The sequence below is a fragment of the Schistocerca gregaria genome, chromosome 1, assembly GCF_023897955.1.
Source record: "Schistocerca gregaria isolate iqSchGreg1 chromosome 1, iqSchGreg1.2, whole genome shotgun sequence".
In the NCBI taxonomy this organism is placed as follows: Eukaryota; Metazoa; Arthropoda; class Insecta; order Orthoptera; family Acrididae; genus Schistocerca; species Schistocerca gregaria.
The window spans coordinates 730,271,137-730,293,031 of record NC_064920.1 but is presented as its reverse complement, the minus strand read 5'-3'; the positions used below and the strand labels follow the sequence as shown (position 1 = coordinate 730,293,031).

Here is a 21,895-nt window from a genome sequence, read left to right as displayed (position 1 = left end):
CTATGATAGGTGCCTCAGTGTGTTTGGTGACTATGTGGAAAAGTTGTATGTTAGTCGCTCTTTCAGGTGTATATAATAAAATGTATATCTTGTGCTTATGCAACCGACAGTTGCTTCTTCAGGAAAGAGGGAAAGACGAAAGGATGTGGGTTTTAAGGGAGAGGGTAAGGAGTCATTCCAATCCCGGGAGCGGAAAGACTTCCTTTAGGGGGAAAAAGGACAGGTGTACACTCGCACACACACACACACACACACATATCCATCCGCACATACACAGACACAAGCAGATGTGATGATGGTGTTACCAGCTGTCAGTCCAAGACAACTGATGAAGTCTTGAAGGAACAGATGGCATAGAAAGAAGAAGAAAGCGGAGAAGAGGATGAACCAGAACCTTTGCCCCATCATACAATATCAAAATCTACTTAAGCAATGGACACAGTTAAGCATTAAGTCAACAAAGAAGTGATGAATGTATTAGCTAAGATAAACAATACAATATTAAAATTAGAACAAAAGAAACAGTCAACGATTCATACATTTCTCAGACCTCTGTGAAGATAGGACTATGTACCGTATTTTACTGTATCATAGTATAGTGACGCTAAGCTGTACAATTGACATACTGATAGTTTGGTGAACTGACATCCTGTATTCAGTTACTAGTAATAGTTCACAAACAGAGAGGCATTAAATGAATGATATTTGTTGTATTAACATGTGTAACAAAAATTGCAATTTCAGATATTTTATTTTTTATTTTTAACTGACTTGCAATGACAATTATCCAGTGTTTTGCATTGCTATAATCAGATTTACAGGTTATGTCACATTAAAGAATTATAACTTATGTTGAAGTTTTTTACTCTTCTAATTTGGGGAAATGTGTTGCAGTAGTGTTCTAATATTCAAATAATCACCTTAGAGAGTTATTGCAAAATAGGTTAATGTAGCATTTTAAACCAAATTTCCACTGTGAAATTATAATTCATTTTATGTAAAATAAGAATCCTGCCTCCTAATATTGCATCAAATTAGAGCATAATTTTAAGTAATTCAATCTGTCTTCCACAAATTCATTCTAACACAACAGTTTCATAGAATCCAGTTAATAAAGCATTGAGACAAAACTTTTACATTGTGGTTGTAAATACACCTTTGACAGCTGCTGCCTCCTGAAGCTAAAATTATACAGGTTTTATTTTAGTTTCATTAACCTATCTGCAGGTACAAATTATATGCCACATAGAAAAGTACATAGAATTATAATGTACAGATAAACACAACATAGACATCCATAAAGCAGGTGATTATTGAGGTATTGTCAATACTAGAAATATTGATGAAGCATTACTGATGGTCCCAAAAACATTCTCAGTACTGATGACTGATGTTATTCAGTTCTTTGCTGAGCTTTGTGAAATTGCCACAGGGCACTGATGTATACTGTTTATAGTGCATTTAAAATTAGTTGCAACTTTTGACGTTTGGCTGATTGGAGGAGGGTGTGACGCTGTTGCCCACCTAACACCAATGGCCAGCCGGCTTTCCCTACCACATTGCCAGTGATTTGGCTGGTAATGGGCCCCTGTTGCCACACATTGAGTAAACAGTACCATGTGGTGTCACGCATTAGATGCATCAACATTTGTCAGCTCTCATAGCAAAGTCGTATTTTCTGGCATTGAATTGTTCTGTAGTTGTCAGGTATTGTGAACAAGCATTTTGACATTGTATTAATGAATTGTAGTACATCTGAATACAAGATTTGAAATAACAATGTCTTCCAAGAACATGTTCACCAGCTGGGAAGATAACATTCTGCTACAAAACATTCGTTGAAATCCGACAACAGTAATGGACAAAATGCTGTACAACTCCATTGTGATGCATAAAGCTCCATCAATGTAGTAAACGAAAGCAGATATTTTACTCTGGGTGTAAAGAAATGTTCCACGAGATGAAGTTTAACCTACCATGTATAAGGCTAAGTTAATGGAAAATTTTAGTATTGTACTACCAAATCTTCACGATACCATGTTGATGAACTGGCTGACAGTAAAGGACATGGTTTAATCAGGCTTCATCTGTATAATACTCATTTAAATCCGACGAGTATATGGGCCTCGGTGAAAAGTAATGTGGCTAAAAACAGCAAGAAGTTTATATTCACTGAGATTCAAATACTGATTAGATTAGATTAGATTAGATTAATACTTGTTCCATAGATCATGAATACGACACTTCGTAATGATGTGGAACGTGTCAGATGAAAGAAGCCACTGCAAATGGTACACCACAGAACTGGTATTGTCAGCCGCAATGCGAAGAAGGTAGTTGTGGGGACACGATTCATGGAGGACTGTCACAAGTTTGAAGGAATACGTAACTTCTCCTGTTGCCACATTAAAATCTGCTTCTCTTGTTAAAACACAGAAGAGTTTAGAAATATTCATCTCACTAACACTGTAATGCAGTTGAAATTGTGACAGAATCTTGAAATAGTGTATTATTAAACTAACAAATGACTACAAGTAAGGTTAATAGTTTATGAAACAGCAAATTCTCAGTATAAAAATAAACGTGTAACATCTTCACTTACATTGTTACAAAAACCACAGCAGTTCTTGTTTCACCATTGCATTCAAAAATGATGTTATTTGATGGAAAAGATATGTGGTCACTTGAATAACGCTGTAGATATGAAAATGCTGGGTACTAATTATGTGGCAAAACAGTCTCATAATCACTAGCATTTACCAAAATCTCGTTTTGATACCTCAAAACATTTATGAGATATGTAGAATTTGTGAATATTTCATTCTAGTTTTTTTCACTGACGCATGACTTCGTGTCGGAGCACTTTATGTACCTTCCATATCCTCAAGATTGGAAACAGACAGCGATATCCTGGCAAGTGTAAAGTGTAATTCAATATATTATCAACATTTGATACACAGCAACATGTAACCTAACATGCATCAAACACAAATTCATAGTGACACCTATTTTTCACTGCAAACTAAGAACTTCTTGAAGTAATTTACCTACTACTTAAATATTGCAATAACTATGAGAGGAGGAGGAGGAGGAGTAGATTAGTGTTAAACATCACGTCGACAACGAGGTCATTAGAGATGGACCGCAAGCTCGGGTGAGGGAAGGATGGGGAAGGAAATCGGCCGTGCCCTTTCAAAGGAACCATCCCGGCATTTGCCTGAAGTGATTTAGGGAAATCATGGAAAACCTAAATCAGGATGGCCGGAGATGGGATTGAACCGTCATCCTCCCAAATGCGAGTCCAGAATAACTATGATCATTAATGAAATGATAGTGGTTCGTCATGAACCTGATGACTTAAAACTATTGGATGTGTGAGAATGAGAGTTTATTACCAAAGAATTTCTTTAAAATCATTTCAGAAAGATCATGAATGAGCCAACTTGCTGTTCATGCAGTCAAGCGAGCCTGCCAGGTTCTGTGCCATATAGGACTGGCATTACGCTGCGATCACTTGCTGGTGTGCGCTACACACACTGGCAACTATGCTTCCCTCCACTCACTCTGTGCTGAACTGTCAAAAGTCACAACTTATTTTACACACACTACAGTTGTTTACATTTTCCCTCAGTGTGTTGTAGTTGTGATGCAAAGAGGTTAAGATTCTATCTGTAAAATGAACAGGCAATTAATGTAACAATTTATCAGTTGTTACACAAGTAATCCTAGAGGCTAAGCTCTTGATCTCACATGACTTTCCTGCACTCCAATTGGCTGATAGCAGAAGTGTATGTGTCTGACACACTGGCTTTAACCAATGTTGCCTTACTTAACATATTTTTGGTTCTTGTATACTAATAATTCTGAAAGTTTCTGGTTGTGCATTCTGAACATGTTCTCCAAAAAGCACATTTTGAATCACGATTTATTGAGGTAGCACGTCAGGAAGCATGGCATTATGAGACCACATATTACCTCAAATATGGAATCCTTAATTCCACATTTTCGCCAATGAAAAAACCGAATCGTTAGCAAATTAGGTATTTTCCAGTAGCAGATTGTCCTGCTAATGATGTTAAAAGCATGTGGAACTTCAAAAATGTGCTAACGAGATTCCACCGTACAGTGGTAAGTTCTGAAATTTTAGTTAGTTGTAATGGTAATTTCTGAGTGTCAGATATATTCATAAATCTCAGTTTTTCTTATGCTATCTGAAATAAAAATTTTGGTACAGGTGTTTTAAAGTACTTACCCTATAGCCATTACATCACTTGAATTCCTTTCTGTGACAAAATTGTTCACCACTGTCTTAAGAACTGGTTCTAAAACCTGAAAAGACACAGAGCATTTGTCATTTAACACATTAGAAAGAATTACTAGGGTTCAGTAAAATACAGTAAAATAAAGTCCAATATCAAAATAATACTACATTCACTTGCTACACTGTCTATGCAACACACATAGCACTATGATGGTGCTAACTCACGTGATTAAATTATGGTACATCAATTTATGTATCATGCCCGAGAGAACATTGTGCCTGCAGTTTTATGAAATATGGTACAATCTCATAATATTACATGTCAGTTTCCACTTCTGCTTTTTTTCTGCCCGAAATTTTGTAAGAGTGTCAATTCCTCAAAGATGACACACCTCCTCCTTATTGATCCCTAATGTATCTACAACTGGGATGTTACTAAATAAAGTTTTCACATCGAAGCTTGTAAGAACGTCACTTGCAGATTTACAGAAAATGTTTTCAATCTTTAACAAAATATTTGTTTAAGCAACTATATGTCTCAGTTTTCCCAATAAGACATGGTAAAAGATAAATTGGAGAAAAAGAGAGAATTCCATTTACTTAAAGTTTCAGTGGGCAGAATTCCAAGTGTATCTCTGGAAGACCATATATTCTGGGTGAGACAGCTATTGGAGGCATTTAATTCTTGGTAACAGAGATATCCATTCTGGACTTTCCAATTTTTTGAAAGTTTCTGTTCTATGATCACTTTTTAATTTGTGGTACACAGGATAAGCCAATAATTGTTCAATCTCCTGACTCTCTTCCATGGTGTTTGTAACAACCACAGCATTTTCCTTATTCACTTTGGTCACCACAATGGTTTTATTTCCCTTGAAGTCAGCACCGATATGTTCCTTTCTGGAGGTTTGGTTATGTTTCATGGTCAGCATTCTATGTAGTTGTGAGTGTACTATGTTGGAGCTAAGTGAATTTGATTGTAGGCCATTGTTGGTGCTTGTATGGAGGATACTTCTGTAACAAGGTAGCTGAAGTGTTTGATCTTTCGGGATGCATAATACCGAAGATTTATACCGCATACAGGTGAAACGGAAAAACATCACCTGCTAAGTGACAATGTGGATGAAAGAGTGTGTGGAGTGATAGTGACAGACAGTCATTGAAAAGAACTGTGGGAGATAAAAAGAAGACAACAGCTGCAAAAGTCAGTGTAGAACTGAATTTTGCAAAAGAACCCTGTCAGTACCAAAACAATATGAAGGGAGCTCAATAATCTGGGAACTGCAGAGCAAGCTGGGAATCCAAAACCACACACATCAGTTATGCAAATGCCCATAACAGGAAAACATGTGCTGAAGCAATAAAACCTGGACTACGGAGCAATGGAAGAATGTTATTTGATTGGATGAGTCACGTTTCTCACTGTTTCCAACTTCTCGATGAGTTTACGTTTCAAGAGTGAAACATGGCAGGGGTTCGGTGATGATTTAAGCAGCCGTGTTGTGGTATTGCATGGACCCCATGGTTACTCTGCAAGGTGGCATTACTGTCAAAGATTTTGGCAGATCTGATCCATCCAATGGTATAATGTTTGTTTCCCAATCGTGATACTGTGTTCCAAGATGACAGGACCCCTTGGCCACACAGCTTGCACCATCCACAATTGGTTTTGAGAGCAAGATAATGAATTGTCGCATCTCCCCTAGCCACCACAGTCATTGAATCACAATGTTATCAAGCCTCTGTGGCTTACTTTGGAGAGAAAAGTTTGTGATTGCTATCCAGCTCCATCATCACTACCTGAACTCACCACTATTTTCTCTTGGAAACCATACAGGATCTGTATTTAACCATTCTAAGATGATTGGACACTGATTTGAATGTCAACGGATTTCCTGTACTGTATTAGGCATGGTGAAGTGTTGAGTTTTTGGTGTTTCCATATTTTTGTTGAATACCAGTACATAATTTTTTTAAGTGCATTATTTATTGAATGACCCTCATATTGGTATTTGAGTTATCTGCTTGTACACAAAATAATTAATCTTATGATAAAGAATATTCTACAGTGGAGCACACTTCTCTGAAAACACAACAGATGCACTGTCTGCTTTGGTGAGTGTCCTTAAATTAAAAAAAAAAAAAAAAAAAAAAAAGAGCAGTTGCTTGAAAGTGAACTTCTTGGTACTATTATGGTGATATCTCAGTCAGTTGAGTAGTTGCTTACCCTTATTTTTGTGGAAAAACTTGGAAGGAGTGAGGGGGGAGGGAGGGAGGGAGGGAGGGAGGGAGGGAGGGAGTGGGAGTGGGGGGAGGGGGAGAGAGAGAGAGAGAGAGAGAGAGAGAGAGAGAGAGAGAGAGAGCCCTGTATTTATATAAATTAGTGAAATTTAACAATTAACTGCTATGAATTAATAAAAAAGGAGGTAAACAAATGCAAAGTTTAAATTCTGTCTGCTGTTGCTAACACTATAATAAGGCTAATTCTAAAATCAAACTTAAAGAGTGAATACAAGTTTGCATAGCTAATAGGGAAAAAGGAAAGAAGTAAGAAAGACTGAAACCTGTTACCAGTGGCTACATGAATGACAGTACTGAATACATTTTTAATATTTGCAAGGTTATGTTAAAATAGATTCCACAAGAACAACTCTAGATAAGTTAACCTTCACGCAAATTTCTGTTTTCATTTCACGTGTTTTTCTCCTTTTTTGTCATTTCATGTTGAGTAATAAACAGCATCCAACTAATATAACTGCGTAGGCTTCCTCAGCCAGTCAGTTGACATAAAAGTTTTCTGGGTATGGTATTGCGTCATATTATATAAAACTACAATATGACATGGTACCATACTTGTTGTTGTTGTCTTCAGTCCTGAGACTGGTTTGATGCAGCTCTCCATGCTACTCTATCCTGTGCAAGCTCCTTCATCTCCCAGTACCTACTGCAACCTACATCCTTCTGAATCTGCTTAGTGTACTCATCTCTTGGTCTCCCTCTACGATTTTTACCCTCCACACTGTCCTCCAATACTAAATTGGTGATCCCTTAATGCCTCAGAACATGTCCTACCAACCGATCCCTTCTTCTGGTCAAGTTGTGCCACAAACTTCTCTTCTCCCCAATCCTATTCAATACTTCCTCATTAGTTATGTGATCTACCCATCTAATCTTCAGCATTCTTCTGTAGCACCACATTTCGAAAGCTTCTATTCTCTTCTTGTCCAAACTATTTATCGTCCATGATTCACTTCCATACATGGCTACACTCCATACAAATACTTTCAGAAATGACTTCCTGACACTTAAATCTATACTCGATGTTAACAAATTTCTCTTCTTCATACTTAGAAAACTTTTGTGTTGAGGGTTCAACTAGATGATGCTACAAAGGTACCTACTTGATGCTATTAACCACAAAATCATAGCACAACAACCTCTTAGCAAGTATGGTCTTTCATCTTCGTTTGCCATTATAGCCTACAAGTTTTAACTTGTGTATGCCCATTTAACATTAGTTATGAACAAAAACCTCAACACAAATAAAGTACTGTGATTTCTGAGATGTACATTTTACAAGTTAACTTGTTGATCCTTCATCAATTCATATACTTACATCAGGAGGCACTAACTCATGAGAAGCTTGTGCAGCAAACTGTAGCATCTTCGTCACCTCTGTAACAACAATGGAAGGTAAATGTCTATGCAGAAATGAAAGTTAATTTGTATAAAATGTGTTTTAACTGACTAACCCCTTTGGTGAGGTTGCATAAACCTCTGAATATATGGATAAAAATTGAAAAGGAACAGTTGGTGCAGTCCTATTAGTCTTGATATTACATCAAGTGTCATAAGTTTTACCTCGAACCTTTCATTGGTTGTCTCTATTTGCCGGAAAAGTTTCTCTGCAAAATCTGAAAACAGAGAAAAATTTAATCTATTAGCAATATTTTACACTATACAAGTAATAATGTTCTGACACAATTACAAAACAGATCACTGCACTTTCTCCTATTCTAATAGACTCTTCTACCATGAGGGAGTATAACGGCTACAAATGGTATATTGAAGCATGTAAGAAGAAGGAAGTGTCTTCACAAAATGTGAGATACAGACACTGAAATTAAATGAGCCTTCACTAACTGGAAATTAGTAGAGTTAATTTTTTACAGATATTTACCATGGCATCCAGCCAAATTGTTTTGGTCCGAGAAGAATTATCAAAAAGATTTACAACAAAAGTAGTCGATTAGCAAGGGGGCAGGGGGAGAGGGAGAGAGAGAGTGAGAGAGAGAACTTGTGCAGGGATGGTTATAAAAATGTGGTCAAATTGTTGATCCATAGAGTTGGTAATTATCACTTATTTACCAGGGGAAAAAAAAAATCATATTGATGCAGCGTGGAAGGCTAAGTCACTCAAAGCTTTGGATCACACATAGGGTGCAAGGAAGTCTATACATATCTCTCACTTCTCTACCCACTCAACACCTACACGCTTCATGGCACAGTTATGCAGAATCAAATAAATGAACTAAGTTAAGAAAATGATTGATATCCATAACAACTACTTACAACAATTAATGCAGTGGATATCTGCAAAGTTAAATTCAAAGCAATACTACAAAATGAATATTTTTTTTTTTGAGAAAAAAGGATTATTCTATACAAACCTTGGGGATCATGTACTAGATGCAGAGCTGAGAAATTAAATGCAGGCACACCACCTTTCTTCTTTTTACTCTTCTGCAAGAAATATTTTGAACCACATAATTCCATAACCAGAAATTCAATACATTCATACAGCTTCCAAATAACTTACATCAATCCAGAGTTACCAAATAACAGAAAACCCAAACTTACCACAATCAGCTGCTTTACTTTCTTAAGTTGTTTCTCTCTTTTCCTGCTCTTTTTATTCACACGATTTGCCATGATAACGTCTTTGGCTGATATTTCATTCTGTAAAATTAAAATGTCACAAGTATGAGATACTAAAAACCAAACTAAGATCAAATTATTTCATGTGCTGCCAATTTTAATCAACTGCTTTCTTCATAATACCTTATGAAAAATTCATCAATCATTATACATTATCATATCCAAGGCTCATTGCAGTAGTACAAGTGGTGCAGATGATGACCAGATTGAAAAAACATATAATGAGATTAAAGAAATTATTCAGTTTCTTACGGAGATGAAAATTTAATTTTGATACGTGATTGGAATATGACAGTAGGAAAGGGAACAACTGGGCAAGTCACCTGGTAAATTTTGCACAGAGCACAACTTCATTATTGACAACAGTTGGTGCGAGAATCATGAAAGAAGATTATATACATGGAAGCAGGATGGAGGCATGACAGTTTAGGATTTCAATACCAGATTTAAAACATCAAAGTATTTCCATGATCAGATGTGGATTATGGTCATAATTTATTGGTTATGAACTCCAGATCAAAACTGAAGGTAGCAAATGAAAGAGCTTGGACAAGGTGAAAGAACTAGTGATTGCTGAGAGCTTCAAAGGAAACATTAGGCAACTATTGACTGAAACGAGCAAGAAATACAATAGAAGACGACTGGGTAGCTTTGAAAGATGAAATGGTGAAAGCAACTGACTATAAAATAGCCAACAAATAAGATTCAGTACAAATCATTTTATAACACACAAGACTTTGAATTTAACTGATGAAAAAAAATGGCTCTGAGCACTATGGGACTTAACATCTATGGTCATCAGTCCCCTGGAACTTAGAACTACTTAAACCTAACTAACCTAAGGACATCACACACATCCATGCCCGAGGCAGGATTCGAACCTGCGACCGTAGCAGTCATGCGGTTCCGGACTGAGCGCCTAGAACCACGAGACCACCGCGGCCGGCTAACTGATGAAAGGTGAAATATAAAAAGGAATAAAATGAATTAGGCAAAATCGGATACACACACAAAAAAGGAGATCAGGAGTAACTGAAAAAGGTAAAACAGGAATGGCTTGAGGAGAAATGCAAAGCTGTAGAAGCACGCACGACTAGGGGTAGATAGAAAATTAAAGAAACTTTTGGAGAAAAGAGAAGTAGCTGCATGAATATCAAGAGCTCATGTTGTAAGCTAGTACTAAGCAAACAAAGGAAGACTAAATGTTGGAAGAAATATATAGAAGGTGTGAGGGTACAGCTATGTTTAATAAACTATCGACGTATGGGTAAACCAGTTATACCCTTGGCTATAGGTATAGTGAATAATCATGAATAATTTGAAATATAGAATGTTCAGATAGATTCAGGTAATATTATTTAAGGTATCATTATGATTCTGGGATTGTTTGTGGGTTATTTTATGTTTGAGGCACTTCCGGAGTGTTGTGAGGCAACAAAAGACTTCCATTTGAAGTGCTTGCTGACTTCATCATCAGCAATTCCTCAGAGTCTGCAGCACTGTGAAGCCCCTCCATGGTGAAGGTCCGTGGCTTGGACTTCACAGCAGTTTAAGAAGTTCTCTGTGTGAATGTTATTAGACAAAAAGAAGACAGTCAAGATAGAACTCTTATTTTGTAAGTCAAGCATTTAAATTCTATAAACATTTACGCTGTAAACTGGAAAATAAATCCAAACTTTGTTCTGCTAATGGAACTTTTTACTTTGTGGTAGAAGTTGCATTACATGAAGAACATCTGACAATAGCAAACGTTCCAACTGACATACACAAAATTCACTTCAAGACTGTTGGAAACCTTGCAAAACTGTTGGAAAGGGCTATATAGCAGAAAGAGACTTTAAGACAATATTACAGAAAAGAAAAATCATGTAAATGAAGATGAGGTGGGGATATGAAACTGAGGGAAGAAACTCGGAGAACACTAAAAGACCTAAGTCAAAGCATCACACCTGGAGTAGAAGAAATTCCCTCAGAATTAATGAGATTCTTTGAAGGGCCAGTCATGATAAAAATAGACCATGTGTTATCCAACCAATACGAGATAGCCAAAAAACAAGACCTCAAGAAGAGTCTAATAATCCCAATTCCAAATAAGCCAGGCGTTAATATTAGCAAACCAACTGTTTCATCAGTCACAGTTGCAAAATACTACCACAAATTATTTACAGAAGAATACAAAGACAGGTAGAAGCTGAGATCAGGGAACATCAGTTTGGATTCTGGAGAGAGTTATAGGAACAAGCATGGCAATTCTGACCCTGGACTTATCTTAGTTGATAGACTGAAGAAAGGCCAACCTACATTTATAGAACCAAACAATGGAAAATCCAGGATGGAATGTAACGATATTGCGAGAAGGAAAGTTGTCACTCACCATATAACGGAGATGCTGAATAGCAGATACACACATAAAAGATTTTCACACTTAAACCTTTCGGCCAATGACCTTTGTCAACAACAGACACACATACACACACAGACACTCATGCAAACGCAACACACCGCAGTCCACCATTGTTGTTCTCAACTGCAAAGATTACCTGGCGAAAGGACTCTGTCAGGTGCTTCCACCTACAAACCATGCCACAGTGATCCCATTCCAATAATCCAGCAGGATCTACAGTCACTATTCAAATCTTTAGGCCCATCCCAGAACCTCTCCCCAGAGTCCACCTCTCTACTTACCCTTACCATTCTACGCACTCCCACCTTCTACATGCTTCCTAAAGTCCATAAACCTAACCACCCGGAATGCCCCATTGTGGCCGGTTACTGTGCCCCCACTGAGAGAATCTCTGCTCTTGTAGACCAACACCTTCAACCTATTACCCGGGACCTAACTTCCTATATAAAAGATACTAACAATTTCCTTCACCGACTCTCCACAGTTCCTGTCACTTTACCACACGGTGCCCTGCTCGTCACTATTGATGCCACCTCCCTATACACTATCATTCCTAATGCCAGTGGCTTTACCGCTATTGAACACTACCTTTCCAAATGCCCGATTATGGATTCCGAACCAACAACCTCCTTCCTAGTCACCATGACCAACTACAACCTCACCCACAATTACTTCTCCTTTGAAGGCATTACCGACAAACAAATTCGGGGTATGGCTATGGGCACCCGCAAGGCACCATCCTATCTTCTGGTAAACCTTCCGGGATGTAAGGTCATGGTCCATGAAACTCTTCAGCTCCTAACGTTTTGTCCAGAGCTGCGCTGGACATCTTCAGAGGGGTGTTTCTCCTCCGGTGGGTCTTGCTGACTGACGGGTCGGACGTCTGTGAGCGACTTATATATCGTAGAAAGTGGGCATGACCAGAGTTACACGTGATATGCAGAGATAATCTTTGTCAGACATAAAACTTCACTATCGATCGTAATCCCGTCACAGATAAAACTGTCTAGCAATTCTGTAGTAGTACTGTCCAAATATCACTAAGTTTCATGGTCTCTTCTTTCCAATTAAAATTATCCCTATGTTTACATATTTGAATTGCTTCTCTACAAAGCCGTGGGTAATAGTTTGTCGTCGTTGATAAAAATTTTGTTTCGGAAAACTTCAGTTGAGGATTTCCTGACTGAAAAACGTGTTCTGCTACAGCCGATTTGTCTGTTTTCCCTAATCGGCAAAGGCTTCTGTGTTATTTTAACCGTGTATTTACGCTTCTCTTCGTTGTTCCAATATAAACTTTACCACATGAACACGGAATTTTATATACGCCACTGGCTGTTAGAAGAGCGTGTTTATCTTTTACAGACCGGAGAACATGACAAATTTTCTTCGTTGGTCTAAAAACAGGTCTGATATCATGTTCCCCGCTCTGTAAAAGATAAACGAGCTCCTCTATCAGCCAGTGCAGCGCAGCACTTGTCACGCCCTGTGAATGAGCTCACATAAGAAATAATAGAAACCAGTAGTGTCACTTTCACTGGGGGACACTTCTCTCTGTCACCTGTCTCTGTCGAGTGTCGCTGTCGCTGCGCTCGGAATGTTACCTTAAAAGTATTGGACAAGCTTTGTTATTTGGTGTGCAAGATAAATGGCAAAGGCCAAAGTACAAATGATGTAAAATAACTATAAATGTTTCTTGGAAAAAAATGAGTCAAAGTTTTTTCTGAGAGTATTTGTATGGACAATAGTCTTTCATGGAAGTGAAACATGGATGATAAGCAGTTCATACAAGATGAGAGTAGAATTTTTTGGAAACTGGTTTTACTGAATCAAATTGGTGATAAAAGAAAGCTTATCCAAGGACTTATACTAGGCCTTGTCTTTTTACATACTTGATCGGCAGGTGCCTTAACTATTTCACCTCTCAAAGCTACCCATTCTTTTTATACTGTATTTCTTCCCCCCTTTCTTGTCAGTCTTTCCCCAATGCTCTGTCAGAAACTCACTACCACCTCAGGTTCTTTCAGTTTATCCAGGCCCCATCTCCTTAAATTTCCACCTTTTTGCAGTTTCTTCAATTTTAATCTGTAGTTCATAAGCAATAGATTGTGGTCAGAGTCCACACCTGCCCTTGGAAATGCCTTACAATTTAAAACCTAGTTCCAAAATATCTGTATTACCATTGTTGTTGTTGTTGTTGTTGTTGTTGTTGTTTGGTCTTCTGTCCAGGGACTGGTTTGATGCAGCTCTCCATGCTACTCTATCCTGTCCAAGCTTCTGCATCTCCCAGTAGCTACTGCAACATACATCCTTCTGAATCTGCTTAGTGTATTCATCTCTTGGTCTCCCTCTATGATTTTTACCCTCCAATACTCAATTGGTGATCTCTTGATGCCTCAGAATATGTCCTACCAACTCATCCCTTCTTCTACTCACATTGTGCCACCTCATTAGTTATGTGATCTACCATCTAATCTTCAGCATTCTTCTGTAGCTCCACATCTATTCTCTTCTTGTCTAAACTATTTATCGTCCATGTTTCACTTCCATACATCGTTACACTCCATACAAATACTTTCAGAAATGACTTTCTGACACTTAAATCTATACTCGATGGTAACAAATTTCTCTTCTTCAGAAACACTTTTCTTGCCATTGCCAGTCTACATTTTATATCCTCTCTACTTCAACCATCATCAGTTATTTTGATCCCCAAATAGCAAAACTTCTTTACTACTACAAGCGTGTCATTTCCTAATATAATTCCCTCAGTATCTCCTGACTTAATTCGACTACATTCCATTCTCCTCATTTTGCTTCTGTTGGTGTTCGTCTTATACACTCCTTTCAAGACACTGTCCATTCCGTTCAACTGCTCTTCCAAGTCCTTTGCTGTCTCTGACAGAATTACAATGTGATTGGCAAACCTCAAAGTTCTTATTTCTTCTCCGTGGATTTTAATACCTACCCTGAACTTTTCTTTTACTGCTTGCTCAATATACAGATTGAATAGCATCTGGGAGAGGCTACAAACCTGTCTCACTCCCTTCTCAACCACTGCTTCCCTTTCACGTCCCTTGACTCTTGTAACTGCCATCTGGTTTCTGTACAAAATGCAAATAGCCTTTAGCTCCCTGTATTTTACCCCTGCCACGTTCAGAATTTGAAAGAGAGTATTCCAGTCATCATTGTCAAAAACCTTCTTCAAGTCTACAAATGCTAGAAATGTAGATTTGTCTTTCCTTAATCTATCTTCTATGATAACTTGTAGGGTCAGTATTGCCTCACATGTTCCAACATTTCTATGGAATCCAAACTGATCTTCCCCGAGGTTGGTTTTTACCAGATTTCCCATTCGTCCATACAGAATGGATGTTAACATTTTGCAGCCGTGACTTTGTTCGGTAATTTTCAGATCTGTCAACACCTGATTTCTTTGGGATTGGAATTATTATATTCTTCTTGAATTCTGAGGGTATTTTGCCTATCTCATACATCTTGCTCATCAGATGGTAGAGTTTTGTCAGGACTGGCTCTCCCAAGGCTGTCAGTAGTTCTACTGTTGTCTACTCAGAGTGCCTTTTTTCGACTTAGTTGTTTCAGTGCTCTGTCAAACTCTTCACACCGTATTGTATCTCCCAGTTCATCTTCATCTACATCCTTTTCCATTTCCATAATATTGTTCTCAAGTACATCACTCTTGTACAGACATTCTATATACTCCTTCCACCTTTCTGCTTTCCCTTCTTTGCTTAAAACCAGGTTTCCATCTGAGCTCTTGATATTCATGAAAGTGGTTCTCTTCTCTCCAAAGGTCTCTTTAATTTTCCTGTAGGCAGTATCTATCTTACCCCTAGTGGGATAAGCTTCTACATCCTTACATTTGTCCTCTAGCCATCCCTGCTTAGCCATTTTGCACTTCCTTTCAATCTCATTTTTGAGACATTTGTATTCCTTTTTGCCTGCTTCTTTTACTGCATTTTTATATTTTCTCCTTTCATCAATTAAATACAATATATCTTCTGTTACCCAAAGATTTCTAGTAGCCCTTGACTTTTTACCTACTTGATTTTCTGCTGTCTTCACTATTTCATCCCTCAAAACTATCCATTCTTGTTCTACTGTATTTCTTTCCCCCATTCCTGTCAATCATTCCCTAATGTTCTCCCAGAAACTCTCTACAACCTCTTAAATTCCTGCCTTTTTGCAGTTTCTTCAGTTTTAACCTACAATTCACAACCAATAGGTTGTGGTCAGAGTCCACATCTGCCCCTAGAAATGTCTTACAATTTAAAACCTGGTTCCTAAATCTCTGTCTTATAATTATATAATCTATCTGAAACCTTCCAGTATCTCCAGGCCTCTTCCATGTATACAACCTTCTTTGATGATTCTTGAACCAAGTGTTAGCTATGACTAAATTCTACTAGGCAGCTTACTCTTTCATTTCTTCCCCCCAGTCCGTATTCACCTACTACATTTCCTTCTCTTCCTTTTCCTACTAACAAATTCCAGTCAGCCATGACTATTAAATTTTTGTCTCCCTTCACTATCTAAATAATTTCTTTTATATCATCACACATTTCTTCGATTTCTTTGCCATCTTCAGAGCTAGTTCGCATATAAACTTGTACCACTGTAGTGGGCATGGGCTTTGTGTCTATCTTGGCTACAATAATGCATTCAGTTTGCTATTTGTAGTAGGTTACCCCCACTCCTATTTTTTTATTCATTATTAAATCCTCCTGCATTACCGCTACTAGATTTTGTATTTATAACCCTGTATTCACCTGACCAAAAGTCTTGTTCCTCCTGCCACCGAATTTCACTAATTCCCACTATATCTAACTTTAACCTATCCATTTCCCTTTTTAAATTTTCCCACCTACCTACCCAATTAAGGGATCTGACATCCCACACTCTGGTCTGTAGAATGACAGTTTTCTTTTTCCTGATAACAGTGCCTCCTGAGTAGTCCCCACCCGGAGATCTGAATGGGGGACTACTTTAACTCTGGAATATTTTACCCAAGAGGATGCCATCATCACTTAACCATACATGAAAGTTGCATGCCCTCAGGGAAATTATGGCTATAGTTTCCCCTGGCTTTCAGCTGTTCGCAGTACCAGCACAGCAAGGCCGTTTTGGTTAATGTTACAAGGCCAGATCAGTCAATCATCCAGACTGTTGCCCCTGCAACTACTGAAAAGGCTGCTGCCCCACTTCAGGGACCACATGGTTGTCTGGCCTCTCAACTGATGCCCCTCCGTTGTGGTTGCACCTACAGTGTGGCTATCTGTATTGCTGAGGCACACAAGCCTCCCCACCAGCGGCACAGTCCACGGGGGCAAGGCAGGGGGGGGTTATTGGTTAATTTGACAATATATGGTTGAAACGGTGGAATTCTGGTTATGAATGCTTTACGTTGTATGAGGAGATAAGAGACCTTTTTCCCAGCTAATTGAAAAAATCTTCAGTGAAGAGGATCCGACCATGGTGAAGAAGATTATCACCTCGGACTGAATATCAGAGCCAGCTCTATAAGGTAATTATATAGGTGCCTGTATTACCCAGAAGGTATTAGCTAACAAATCGAATCTACCAAAATCCTATGCTATTCCACGAGGACGTATGAAAGTGATAACTCTGATATCTCCCTATGAGCACTAGGCACAGGATATATGTCAACTGTTTTGGTCAGCATATAGTGGACATGAGAAAAAAAGACACAAAGAAGTGAAGGAGGAAAGATTTGGGAAAAATTGCAAGAAATACTGAAGAAATACATGTTATCAGGGTAACAACAGTAAATGATTATGGAACAACAAGGCTTAAGAAGAAGATATTTGAGAGTTTTTTGTAAGAAAAGGAAAAAATCTTCCCAAAGGTAAATGATACATAGTGCAGTTGACTGCAATAACAGGGTCCACTACTACAATATTGTGGATGTGTGAGGGAATGTGAATACGAAGCATGCACATAAATTTTTTACCACTGCAAAATGGAAGAAGTCTTGGTGAGTTTAAAGACGAAGGTTGATGAGTTAGCAGCAGCCAAGATACATCGTATCGTTCGATCCACAAGGCAAACTGTCTACAGGTTTCAGCAGTCACAAGACACCAAGTTGTCATCAGCAGCAGCGTGGTATAGTTGTTCACTATGACGAGCTGCAATGCAGTCACAGTTGAAACCAAGCATTCTGTTTCGTTAGTGGATGGACTGTGGTTATTACTATTTAAAGCTCCATTTTTTTGTGTTGTGGAAAAGGGGACTAGAATAACTAGCTATTAATGTTGTGTAGCAAGCAAATAAGACTTATTAGTAATTAGCAGCATGATGATAACATATGCATGTATGGACCAGGAAAATGGGCATGGTAGCACAAGGAATAAATATGAAGATTATTTGTGAAATTGGAGGAGATGTTTACGACCCAAGAGGATAGTATCAATAAGGAAATAAAAGACAGTATTGATAGGACTAGTAAAAAACTCTCACTAGTATGAGACAGTGATGGTAATATTAGTAATGAGTTATAATAAATTCAGAACAGTATAATCAACTGAGGAGATACTGACAGATTTCAGATAGACTATACAATGGTAAGACAGATATTTAGGAACCAGGTTTTAAACTGTAGGACATTTTCAGGGGCAGATGTGGACTCTGACCACAATCTATTGGTTATGAACTGTAGATTAAAACTGAAGAAACAGCAAAAAAGTGGGAATTTAAGGAGATGGGAGCTGGATAAACTGACTAAACTAGAGGTTGTACAGAGTTTCAGAGAGAGCATAAGGGAACAATTGACAGGAATGGGGGAAAGAAATGCAGAAGAAGAAGAATGGGTAGCTTTGAGGGATGAAGTAGTGAAGGCAGCAGAGGATCGAGTAGGTAAAAAGACGAGGGCTGGTAGAAATCCTTAGGTAACAGAAGAAATATTGAATTTAATTGATGAAAGGAGAAAATACAAAAAAGCAGTAAATGAAACAGGCAAAAAGGAATACAAACGACTCAAAAATGAGATTGACAGGAAGTGCAAATTGGCTAAGCAGGGATGGCTAGAGGACAAATGTAAGGACGTATAGGCTTATCCCCCGAGGGGTAAGATAGATACTGCTTACAGAAAAATTAAAGAGACCTTTGGAGAAAAGAGAACCACTTGCATAAATATCAAGAGCTCAGATGGAAACCCAGTTCTAAGCAAAGAAGGGAAAGCAGAAAGGTGGAAGGAATATATATAGGGTCTATACAGGGGCGATGTTCTTGAGGAGAATATTATGGAAATGGAAGAGGAGGTAGATGAAATGGAAGATATGATACTGCGTGAAGAGTTTGACTGAGCACTGAAAGACCTGAGTCGAAACAAGGCCCCCGGAGTAGACAACACTCCATTGGAACTACTGACGGCCTTGGGAGAGCCAGTCATGACAAAACTTTACCACCTGGTGAGCAAGATGTATGAGACAGGCAAAATACCCTCAGACTTCAAGAAGAATATAATAATTCCAATCCCAAAGAAAGCAGGTGTTGACAGATGTGAAAATTACTGAACTATCAGTTTAATAAGTCACAGATGCAGAATACTAACGCGAATTCTTTACAGACAAATGGAAAAACTGGTAGAAGCCGACCTCGGGGAAGATCAGTTTGGATTCCGTAGAAATGTTGGAACACATGAGGCAATACTGACCGTACGACTTATCTTAGAAGCTAGATTAAGGAAAAGCAAACCTACATTTCTAGCATTTGTAGACTTAGAGAAAGCATTTGACAATGTTGAGTGGAATACTCTCTTTCAAAATCTGAAGGTGGTAGGGGTAAAATATAGGGAACGAAAGGCTATTTGTACAGAAACCAGATGGCAGTTATAAGACTTGAGGGACATGAAAGGGAAGCAATGGTTGGGAAGGGAGGGACACAGGGTTGTAGCCTATCCCCGATGTTATTCAATCTGTATATTGAGCAAGCAGTGAAAGAAACAAAAGAAAAATTCGGTGTAGGTATTAAAATCCATGGAGAAGTAATAAAAACTTTGAGGTTTGCCGATGACATTGTAATTCTGTCAGAGACAGCAAAGGACTTGGAAGAGCAGTTGAAGTCATTTCTGAAAGTATTTGTATGGAGTGTGGCCACGTATGGAAATGAAACATGGACGATAACTACTTTGGAGAAGAAGAGAATAGAAGGTTTCGAAATGTGGTGCCACAGAAGAATGCTGAAAGTTAGATGGGTAGATCACATAACTAATGAGGAAGTATTGAATAGGATTGGGGAGAAGAGAAGTTTGTGGCACAACTTGACTAGAAGAAGGGATCAGTGGGTAGGACATGTCCTGAGGCATCAAGGGATCACCAAATTAGTATTGGAGGGGAGCGTGGAGGGTAAAAATTATAGAGGAAGACCAAGAGATGAATACACCAAGCAGATTCAAAAGGATGTAGGATGCAGTGGGTACTGGGAGATGAAGAAGCTTGCACACGATAGAGTAGCATGGAGAGCTGCATCAAAACAGTCTCAGGACTAAAGACCACAACAACAACACAATCAACTTACAAAGATATAACAATGAATTAAGAGATGAGTTTAAACTTAGCATTCAAGAAGGTTTCAAGGTTCTGCAGTCAGATCTTGAAAACATGGTGGGTAGTAAACTCATTGCTTTGAAAGAAGAGACACATGTGGAAATTGTACGGCATTGTGTCTTAGTAAGTAAGAAAAAACTCGAACATATTAAAGAACAGCATATCAACATAAATAGTGTCTGTAAGTTTATGGAAAAGGAATGACAAATTATGAAGGATCAAATCACAGAAGTAACAGGACATACTAAATTATTAGACCACAGAAATGAAAATGGGGACACTACTTGTTTACGTAAGATGATTCCTGATTTTGAGGAAAGAGTACAGGTGTTGGTAGATCAAAAATTTCAAGAGAAAGCAGAAAATTTTAGGATTGTCAAACTTTCTGGGGAAGAGGCTACTCAACAGAACAACGATTTACACAGTTATGGGATGTGTTGGCTAAAACATAACTTAAGAAAGTCAGTACACGGGACAATTTACTGTCACTAGTACACTGTTGGAAGAATAGCAATCTATATAAGCATTTTCCAGAATTCAAATCTTATGGTGATGTACACACTACTTACTTTTTAAGGATATTTTCGAGATCTTTACTGCCTACGTGAGAAGATTAAAAAAAGCTTTAAGTTACTTGGTGAGTGATACTGCAGGGTGGAGAAATACTCGCTCACAAGAATTTGCATCTTGGGATGACTTCCAAGAAAAATTTAAACAGGAGTATTGGTCTCAAGGCATACAGAAGAAATTAACATTAGAACTGCTTGAGCCTAAATATTATAATAGCTCATGGGGCAGCTTTAAGAAGTACATAGAGTGGAACCTCACTCGATAGAAATACTTCACAATCCCTTAGAAAAAGTACATTTAGCAAATGTATTAGTCACAAGACTACCCTATTACGTTCGTAAAGAGATTTTATGTAGAGGATGGACAATGGTAAATGAATTGTTCTCCTTGTAGAAAGTTTATGTACGATGAATAGTGAGAAAGAGAATAATAATCACAGTGCTATAAATAGTGATTGTAACCGAATAAATACTAAATTCCAGGAAAGGAGAGAGGCAAATTTTTGTCAAGTTATAATTCAAGAATAAACAACATAACAGAAGGTCAAGAAATGACAACCCCAAACATCTGTTAATCTGGCAACAAATAACAATAATCCACCACTACAAGCACTTGTATCATCATAAGCTACAGTAGTAGTAGGATGCTGGTGCTGTTGTTGCTGCACCTGGAAGGCATTCAACATCGGGGTCATCAGTGCATAGTAGTAGGAAAAAGAGAATGTCCTGGAGAGGGGACCAGGATTCAGGACACCTGTCAATGTAAGATTTGGCCCATATGTTGACACAGCCCACAGCATTGACAAAAACAATAACCATGGTGGAATTGTTATTAGAGGAAGAATAGCAGCATGAGACTGATACAAATAGTAAACCTACAGCAACAGGAGACATGAATAACTATAAAATTGATATCCACATAGACTGAAGCAGCAAAATTTCGCTTGAGTCAGAATCTTTGCTAGAGATATTAAAACAAAGAGCAGCATATCCCACACTTCCAGAGACTTAATTGTACATTTTCGGCATTAGTGGGGCAAAAGAAAAGCAAATAAAACAAGAAGTATGATTAACTATAAGCAATTTTGCTTTTATGCAAACCATTTTAGTTGTACCACATGTGAACATATAATTGTTACTT

At 38.1% G+C, this 21,895-nt stretch overlaps 1 protein-coding gene across 1 annotated transcript in view; it reads right to left on the bottom strand.

Moving 5' to 3' along the window:
* Positions 1-21,895, bottom strand: part of LOC126267044 (protein SDA1 homolog) — a 173,678-nt gene that overhangs the window by 71,386 nt on the left and 80,397 nt on the right. The window contains exons 9-13 of the mRNA XM_049971869.1: positions 9,122-9,220; positions 8,932-9,004; positions 8,014-8,175; positions 7,878-7,936; positions 4,253-4,329 (exon numbers count right to left, since the gene is read on the bottom strand). Coding sequence (XP_049827826.1) covers positions 4,253-4,329; positions 7,878-7,936; positions 8,014-8,175; positions 8,932-9,004; positions 9,122-9,220 — 470 coding nt within the window. The remainder of the gene's footprint in view (positions 1-4,252; positions 4,330-7,877; positions 7,937-8,013; positions 8,176-8,931; positions 9,005-9,121; positions 9,221-21,895) is intronic.